This window comes from Apis dorsata, unplaced genomic scaffold, assembly GCF_000469605.1.
Source record: "Apis dorsata unplaced genomic scaffold, Apis dorsata 1.3 scaffold_161, whole genome shotgun sequence".
Classification (NCBI taxonomy): domain Eukaryota; kingdom Metazoa; phylum Arthropoda; class Insecta; order Hymenoptera; family Apidae; genus Apis; species Apis dorsata.
Genome location: NW_006263450.1, coordinates 279252 through 288913, shown reverse-complemented (window position 1 = coordinate 288913; position 9662 = coordinate 279252). Strand labels below are relative to the sequence as shown.

Here is a 9662-nt window from a genome sequence, read left to right as displayed (position 1 = left end):
AAAAAAAAAAAAAAAAAAGGAAATCTTGCCTGCGGTACAGCTGATCCGCCTCACGGTGCAGAGCTTGCGCATACTCCCGGCTATTTTTCAAATTTTGCTTGGAATCGGTCCTCTTGTGATCGAGGCGGGCACGGCATTCCGCATTCTCGATCGCTTTCCTCGTGTCGTTCAAGTCCTCGAGGTCGTCTTTCAGGCTTCTGCTCGCGAGGACGGCCATCGAAATTTAAAAGGAACGATGTTGACGTTCGTCTGGTCGAAGTTGAAATGAGCCGTTAATCCCCCCCTTCTCCTCTCCCTCGTGCTTTGAAGTTTGCCAATTATTACGTATCGCGAATATTATTTTTAGAAACGTTTTAGATAACGTTGTTACCGATCGAACACGATCTTTTCTCCGGCGATCTTTATCATCGATCGTCAAATTCGGATTAATTATTTTTCAAACAGAAACAATATAATATATATTATATATACAACTATATTTTCTACCATACTGTACATTCACAAATTACATGGAAATTTTATTTTCTACTTGAACAAATCTGATTTTCACAATTGGACTTTCACGAAGGAATTCGATTTATCCATTTAACGGGGATTGAAACGCAGGCAACGAAGAGTGGAACTTATCCTATTAGCCGGCGCAATTTTCCAGAGGTCCGCGTGGAAAATCCAGCCCCCATCAAAATCCCATCTTTCCAAACCTGAAAAAGAAGATAAGGCGTTACACACTTGCGACCTGCTCGCTCGAAGAAGATTGTCGTCGTTGAACACCGTCCAAGATTATCTCTCTTAAGGGGTTGAGAAAAATTGGCTCGGACGTTAAACGTCGCTCCAAACTTTGGAAAACTTGGGGAAACTTTTTAAAATCCGACGACAACAATTATTTATTTATTTATTTTTTTTTTCTCCTTCGATCGAGAAAATTCAGGGAAAGGCGTTCAGCGTTTCTCGGAAGAAACTCGGATAGTTTCAAAAATCGCCAAAAATCCGACCTTGGTCCCTAAAGTTTCCACGCTTTAAAGTTTCCTGTCTTTTTTGTCGAGCAAAACTTGACGATGTCTGCTTGGAGTTCTATCTCTTCGCTCTACGTGTTCACATCGAGAAATTATTAAGTCAATCCTTGGATAAATCGTATAATCTATGAATACTTTTACGCAAGACGATCACTTCTCGTTCTCGAACCGATTATTAATCGTATTGATCGAAATCGATGAAGCCAAGCCTCTCCTTGGAAGGCTCGAACTGGGCCAGCAGCGCCTTCCTCGTCTCTATAATCGGATCCTTCGGCGGTTGTGGCATTATGGTCTTCCTCTTGCAGGGCAGCTTGAACTTCTTGTCCACCGGTTTGCAGCCGGGCATCACGGATATCCTCCTCTTCGCCGGGACCGCCTCCATCCGCCTCCAAAGGAAATCCACCTCCGCCTTCATGTCCTCGGGCATCAGGTTCAATATGAGCTGTTGCCTGGCGGCGATCGCGTCGAACGCGAGCAATTTCTCCATGTCTATGTCGTCGATTATCTCGACAGCTCGTTTGTAAAAATCGACCAGGAAGTCGAGGCCGAGCTTCTTCGAGCTTGCAAGGGCGATGAGGGCAGCCTCCTTGGCCTCGTTCCTATAATTCTGGCATATCTCTATACGGATGAACAGATGCTGGGAATTCAGCATCCACTGCTCGTTCTGGGCCTCCTGGCCCATGTCGCGGGCCTTCTTCCCGTAGAATCTCGCCAGATCGTAGCGGCGTATGTCGATCAAGTATTTGCACAGCTCGTGGAAAAGCCAGGCCAGCTCCAACGGCTCGGACGCCATCGCCAATCTCCTGTAAATCGATTGAAAGGGAGAGAGAGAGGGGAGGGGGCTTAAAATATTCTTTTGGATTAGCTATAATTGTTGTCGTTGAAGATATTTTTTTTCAACGTTAGAATTATTATTAATCGGTGAGATGAAAAGGGGAAAGATTGATATTTGATTCGAATTGAAGGAGTGACGAACCTGCGGTACGTTTTCAGAGCCTCTTTCCTATCGATGGCTTTTATCCAACCGATATCTACGTCTCGTGGCAATTCAGCTACCCGAATCCCCAAATGGTGTTTCAGGTATATCTTCTTAAGGTTTAAATCTTGTATGTTGGTCACATTGCGCGAGTCTATGTAGGTCCACGCGATCATGTTGTAAAGCACGTTCAAACACTTCTCCTTTAAGGGGAACATCTTCGAGGAGAACGAGTCTAATTTGTCCTTTATCCAGTCCACCATTCTAAATTTATTCGAAATAATAATAGAGAGATATATTTTTTTGGATATTTCTCGAGAAAAAAGAGAAAAATTGTTACGATCGAGGGTTATTATTCTTTACCTGAAGAACTCGATGTAATCCTTTTTCATTCTAATTTCGTGCAGACGATTCAGCAAGAAGTCGGCTTGCACGATGATGAGGTTCTTTTTCAGCTTCTTCTCGGCCTCTAGGGCCCTTCTGAACCCCTCCGGTTTAAGCCTCCGCTTGAACAACATCACGTAAAGAGGTTGCCGCATCCGCAGAACGTTTTGTCTACGAAGGCACCTGTTGTAATTTCTCCATATCATCTCGTTAAGTATAATGGAGCTCTCTCTATTAGGCGAGTCGTATTTCTCGGGATTCTCGGCCAAAAATTGCAGGAATTCCTTGTCCTTGGCCAAATGTCCCATATAAATCTGGGAGAAGATGAGCTGCAACTTTTTAAACCATAGTTCCGCCTGGGCAATAGGGTCGTTCACTTTGAACTTCGATTGCTCCTCTTCTATGCCTGCAAGATTATATAATTTCTCGTTTTCCTAAATCTTTTAAGTTTAAGGAATCGCTAGAGAATTTGAAATTGAAAAATCTCGAAAATACGTAAGAAATTAGAATATATTTCGAATTATTATATTTCGAATTAACTTTATTATTAATTATGCTTGGAAGATAATATAATTTTGATTTCTTCTTACAATTTGCAAAGAATTGCTCGAGAATTTGAAATTGAAAAATCTCGAAAATACGTAAGGAAATTAGAATATATTTCGAATTATTATATTTCGAAGTAACGTTATTATTAAGTATGCTTGGAAGATAATATAATTTTGATTTCTTCTTACAATTTGCAAAGAATTGCTCGAGAATTTGAAATTGAAAAATCTCGAAAATACGTAAGGAAATTAGAATATATTTCGAATTATTATATTTTGAATTAACTTTATTATTAATTATGCTTGAAAAATAATATAATTTTGATTTCTTCTTACAGTTTGCAAAGAATTGCTCGAGAATTTGAAATTGAAAAATCTCGAAAATACGTAAGGAAATTAGAATATATTTCGAATTATTATATTTCGAATTAACTTTATTATTAACTATGCTTGGAAGATAATATAATTTTAAATTTTTTTTACAAATTTGCAAAGAATCGCTTTAAGATTTAAAATTTAAAAATACGTAAGAAAATTAGAATTTTCTCTTGCAGAAAAAAAAAAGGATTTCAGGATTTATGTACTTATATTCTTATATTAACTTTATTATTAACTATGCCTGCAAGATATAATTTTTGATTTCTTCTTACAGTTTGCAAAGAATCGCTCGAGATTTTGAAATTTCGAAAATTAGAATTTTCTCTTGCAGAAAAGAAAGGATTTCAGCATTTATCTCAGCATTTATATTCCAATATCTGAAATTAACTTTATTATTAACTATATGCCTGGAAGATAATACAATTTTGAATTCTCCTTACAAATTTGCAAAGAATCGCTTTAAAATTTAAAATTTAAAAATACGTAGAAAATTAGAATTTTCTCTTGCAGAAAAAAAAAGAATTTTAGCATTTATCTCTACATTTATATTCCAATATCTGAAATTAACTTTATTATTAACTATATACCTAAAAGATAATATAATTTTGAATTCTTCTTACAGTTCGCAAAGAATCGCACGAGAATTTTAAAAATCTCGAAAATACGAAAATTAGAATTTTCTCTTGCAAAAGAAAAAGAGAATGGATTGGAGGAGGATCTCAGCACTTATCTTTCCATCTATATTCCTACATAATATAATTTTATTTAGAAGCGAAATGTTATATCAGAGGATTAAAATTTGAAAGCAAAGTAATATTGATCACCGTTCCGAGCGAATCGAATTAATTATCTTTTCGAAACGCTTAATGCTTATCGCTCGAGATTCTCGATTTATCGAACTAGTATTATAATCAAGTATTGCTCGTTAGCGCGATTACGTTACCAACTGAAGCACGTAACGTCACGAGGAGAGATTAAAACGTTCTAACGAACCACGGTTACGCTTTTAACGAAGTTCTTCGATCTTTCCCTCTTTTTTTTTTTTAAACGAAAATCGTCCTCCTCGAGATCGAGACGAAAAATCAAACAACTCCACGAAACGAAATCGAATCATTTTTTTTTTTTTTCAGAAAGTCAATCTTTCAGAATCGATGCTCGAGAGGAACATTAATTTACAACAGATTAATTATTAATTAATAATTATTAATTAATCCCATAACATTTGGAAATTCTTTAAATCCTGGATGGATTGAAAAAAAAAGTTTTCATATTTTATATTCACCTGCGAGCTCGTCCACCTCCTCCTTCAGCTTCTCCACCAAATACTTGCGATACTCCTGGAGCTCGCGTATCCACGGGTAAAGAAGTTGAAGAGTTATCGGCGAGGTGTCTATGCCGATGCAGTCCTCGATGGTCTCGTTCCCTTGCAGTATGCCGTGCTCCAAATCCGTGGTCGGATGTTTCTGAAAGCCTTGGTGAGCGTGTATCAAGCTGTATTCGAACTCACCGATGGCAAACAGGGTTTGCAACTGTATGTGCTTCACGTGTGAATAAGATGGATCTGAAAATAAAGAATAATTGATAAAACTCGAAACTTCAATTCATGGAAAGTTGATTCGTAGATAAATATATAATATATTATATATTATTAGCTCAAAAATATAATTAAAAATTGATTAAAAATAAAAATATAATTAAGATATAATTAACTCAAAAATACGATTATTAATAGAAGAAGAAGAAGAAAAAGAGGTTCGAAATTATTAAGAATTATCGTATTATACAATAATTCCTCGCGATTGGATATTTTAAATTGGAGGAATTGGAGGAATCAACTAAATAAAAAGGAAAAAGGAAATAAGAATCAACTAAATAATAAATAAAAAGGAAATTGGTGATTCTCTCGACACCAAACTTCCAAACTTCGTAAATTTCTCATTTTCGCGTCAACGAATCAAGTTTGATATCTGATAAAGCCGAGTCTCGAGTACGAAATTTCGAATAATTCTGAATACGAAAATATTTTGAAAATATCTAGGAAAAAATTCTTTTCATAGAAAGACGTTCAATTTCGTTTAAAAAAGGCACATGTTCTCAGTTGAAGGTTAACCTAGCTCCACGCATTTTTCCTCGGTCTTGAGCGCCCTTTTGAACCTTGCGTAGGCGAGCTGTGCCTTGACAAGCCCAAGATACGTTCTCAGATCGTTGACCTGGGTCTGTTTGATCGCCTTGTCGAAATATAACTCCGCAAGATGGAATTTCTCGAGCCTCGCGAAGATGTAGCCCCATTCTCGATAAACTATACCGTCCCTGAAGAACAACGGGCCCTCCTCCTCCTTCAACCCCAACCTGGGATTTCCGATCTGGGAGGGAGGGAAGCGGAGATAAATTGAAGAGAATTTTCATCCATTTGGATCAAGATTAACCTATATAATAGTATACACGTGATACCAATGATATTGTAGATTTTTCCATCGCGAATTTTGAATCTGTCTGGACCGGGAATTTGAATGGAGAATCTATCACTGTCGCATTTTCATTTTTTTTCACGAAAAATTAAAGCGAATTAAAGCGAACGAAATTAATCGTGTCACGTAGATATCGGCCGATTTTGATTGGCTGAAAATTGCATTTTGAGATACGGCACGCTTCAGGCTATATTATGAAATAAAGAAACTTTCCTTCCTTTGTTTCTATTTGAAAAAAATATTTTTTACTTCTTCCATCCGTGTTACATTGGGCGCGTATTCTAAAATAAAAAGATAACAAGAAATTTATTACGAATTCATTCAATTACAATTAATTAATTTTCAATTTAAACGTACCTAATCTAAATAGTACCTGTCGTTTTTGTATCGATTTAAAGAAATAGTATCGTGTTTGATAATAATTCTTTTTTCTTACAATTTCAAAAAGTTAAAAATATGCGTTTTATCTAATAAATAATACTTGTTTTTCAGAATTGTATCGACTTAAGGAAACGGTATCATGTTTGGCAATAATTCTTTTTTCTTGCAATTTCACAAATTCAGTGAAAAATACGCAATTTTCTCTAAATATCACTTCAAATCGATGATTAATTCATCAACTTGAATGAAACGCGCGATTTTGGAAATGGATTTTAGCGAGAGGAAAGGGAAAAAGGGAAAATTCATCTTTCAGAATTTTTGAGTTCCTTTGAGACTAGATGAAGAGAACAATTTTAATCCGATTTCAACTCTAAAATAATATGGCGCGCCTCGTAAAGCTCCTTGTGGTATTAATTGTCACGCACGACGAGGGATTACATTCGAATAACCGAAGAGGATTTACGCGCATAACTTTTTCTCTGTTCCCTTTGCTTTGGTACAGGGAACTTGGTATTATCAGATGTGAATATTTGCCCCCTATCAAATACAGATCTCGAAAGAGTGGTAATTGTAAAGCTCAGATATTCTTTTTAATATCCGTTTTAAACTTGGAATAACTTTGGATAATTGGTGAATCAACCACTAACAGTTAATGATTGATCAACGATTTAATCGGTGATTGGTCTAATTTAACTAATAATCAATAATAAGTTAGTGTTTAATCAATACCTATTTACTTGGTTAATAGTTAATCTTTGGTTAATCAGGAATTAGTTAATCTCTGATTATATTCAGTGATCAATAATCGATAAGACAAAGATCAGTAGAGTGTTAAATCAATGATCCCACTCACTGATAATAATACTCTAATTCAAACTCCAATCGAGCTATTATCTTGATCACTTATAACAATACCACTCGAAGATTAATATATAAGTAATAAGATACAATAAGATACAAATATATATATACCTTATAATTTAATTTAATTAAACTTAAATCAAAAACAAGAAAGTTTCGTATAAATTTATGGAATTCTGTTGTTGCAGAACAGTGGTGAACGAGAATATTTAGGGACGTAGAGGAATAATCGTGGACCATCGGTTTAGCTGTGCCCTCGAGATGCGGTGATGGCTTTGCTGTACAGATTCGCGCAGCTGCCTGACAGCAGTGGCACGCGGGTCTTCTCCTTCGTCGTCACAAGAAGCGTGGTACGGGATCCTGAAAGAGACGTAACCAGCAAGGAGCTCGTATGCGGTTTTCAAAGATGGTCCGTTGCGTTTTCGCGAGGGAACAAGGTATATTTATTATATACCCTCTCGTGTAGTAATAACGTTCTTAATTCTTAAATTCTTGCCTATCCTAAAAATTAAATGAAATGATTATTCTTGATGTAATGAATGTGATGAAAAGTGATCGTTGTATAATAATTAAATAAACGCTTAAATAAAATACGTACGTAAATGACTTAGATATCTGCCATTTGGAATAAACAAAAATAAAATATTTAAACTATAAAGATTGTAAATTAATTGTATCCGTAATCGAAAGATATTAAAGATATTAACAAAATTATAGGGCGACAAGTTAAACTATATGTATATAGATAAATTTGGCTTGGAAAATAGCCAAATACGTTTATCAGAATTTATCATTAAAATCGATCGAGAGCAAATAAAGCGAAATTGTTTCGAGAGTCGCGAACCGCAAATATTGCTTCGTTCTGTGTTTTTTCATTTTCCTTGTGGAATGCAGAAGCCAAATCTATCTCTCTTTCTCTCTTTCCTCACTCGTGCCAGGAATTCATAATCCATTCGAATCATGTTAAATCTCTCGAACAATGGAGTATTTATTCATACATGCATAAAATTCACATGCAGAGTGTCTCTTCATGGATGGAATGTCCATATCATCTAATTTCCTTTTTTTTTTTTTTTTTTTTTTTTGATAACGCGGAAAAGATCTCAATCACTTAAAAGTATTAATATCTTTTTTATATATATCTTATTTCGATTAAAATTTTTATCTTTTTATCGATTCGAAACAAAACATTCGATTCGTAATTTTATCAAAATTCTTGAATCGTCCATCACAGTTTCTTATCATCGATCGCTCTCTGTTATAATTTACTTCGAGTGAGGAATTCGTGGAGTAAAAAGAAAAGGGAAGGGGAAATAAAATTACGTATTTAATCGGATCAGATCGATATTTGTTCATCGATCATTTGTTCTCGACCTGCACAATTTGCTCAGATTAAGCACAGAATTCAAATGGACGCATCGTCAGATTGAAAAATCAATCGAAGCAATGGCGAGGCTTATGGATTCAATTTAAAGGGGAAATCGATCGGTTTTTCAAATAACGCCGCGCGGAGTGACGTGTTTTCCAAAATATGCCCCGATATTAACGCGATAATTAGATAACGATAATATCAGAAATTAATAAAGCAACCATTAATAATCCATGATCGAACAATAGCAATAGCGCCCCATTGGGAATAAAATACCTGGAGAGATAAACCGAAAATAAAGCTCCAATGCGATCGATGATAATTCATTCCATTAATAAAGCCACGATAATAATCCTTCTTTAAAAATACATACGATAAAAAAAATAAAATTTACAATCTCACTCAAATACATATTCATTGACATTGACACTTTTCTTAACGAAAAAAAAATCCGTCTCAAAAATTTTCCCTCTCGAGATCAATCGACGAAAGAAAGAAAGAGAGAGAAAAAAAATATTCCAACTTTAATAAAACCACGATAATAATCCTTCTTTAAAAATACATACGATAAAAAAAATAAAATTTACAATCACACTCAAATACATACTTATTGATTCTTATTAATGAAAAAAAAATTTGTCTCAAAAATCTTCCCTCTCGAGATCAATCGACAAAAGAAAGAAAGAGAGAGAAAAAAAATATTCCAACTTTAATAAAACCACGATAATAATCCTTCTTTAAAAATACATACGATAAAAAAAATAAAATTTATAATCACACTCACATACATACTCATTGATTCTTATTAACGAAAAAAAAATCCATCTCAAAAATCTTCCCTCTCGAGATCAATCGACGAAAGAAAGAGAGAGAAAAAAAAGAATATCCCAACCTACACCACATTCTCTCTGAAAAAAAAACAAACAATTACGACTATTATAATAAAATAATAAAATAATAAAAATTAATAATAAAATTATAATAAAAATTCACTTGATCCGGGCGCTTGATCTAGGTTCTAGGCGCGTACCTGGTATGGCGCGGGGCATCGAGGAACCTGCGCGTCTACGTGGACTTCACGTTCACCCTTCTGAACCGGGAACACTTCTCCATGAACGAGGGATTCTCCGGGAAACGGGTGAAGTTCACGTACGAGGCGCCCGCCCAGGGCAACCGGAACTACATCCCTGTGTCGGACCTGTACAGCCGAAATTTCGCCGACACGAACGGCGAGTTCCAATTAGAATTGTCGATGGCAAACGTGAGGACCGTGTACATGACCGA

The 9662-nt window shown here is 35.4% G+C and overlaps 3 protein-coding genes across 3 annotated transcripts in view; 1 reads left to right on the top strand and 2 right to left on the bottom strand.

The window, feature by feature from the left end:
* Nucleotides 1–293, bottom strand: part of LOC102681418 (tetratricopeptide repeat protein 25-like) — a 6600-nt gene extending 6307 nt beyond the window's left edge. The window contains exon 1 of the mRNA XM_031509495.1: nt 30–293. Within this exon, the coding sequence (XP_031365355.1) occupies nt 30–217 (188 nt within the window). The 5' untranslated portion in view covers nt 218–293. The remainder of the gene's footprint in view (nt 1–29) is intronic.
* LOC102681152 overlaps nt 1–9662 on the top strand; it is a 71937-nt gene that overhangs the window by 59493 nt on the left and 2782 nt on the right. Inside the window, 2 exon segments of the mRNA XM_031509509.1 lie at nt 7198–7446; nt 9394–9662. Of these exon segments, the coding sequence (XP_031365369.1) occupies nt 7279–7446; nt 9394–9662 (437 nt within the window). The 5' untranslated portion in view covers nt 7198–7278.
* Nucleotides 1166–5774, bottom strand: LOC102681281 (tetratricopeptide repeat protein 25-like). Its single transcript, XM_031509494.1, has 6 exons — nt 5751–5774; nt 5410–5662; nt 4582–4860; nt 2353–2779; nt 1990–2253; nt 1166–1816 (listed from the first exon to the last, which is right to left on the bottom strand). The coding sequence occupies exons 1-6, from the start codon at nt 5772–5774 to the stop codon at nt 1189–1191; spliced, it is 1875 nt and encodes a 624-aa protein (XP_031365354.1). The 3' UTR covers nt 1166–1188.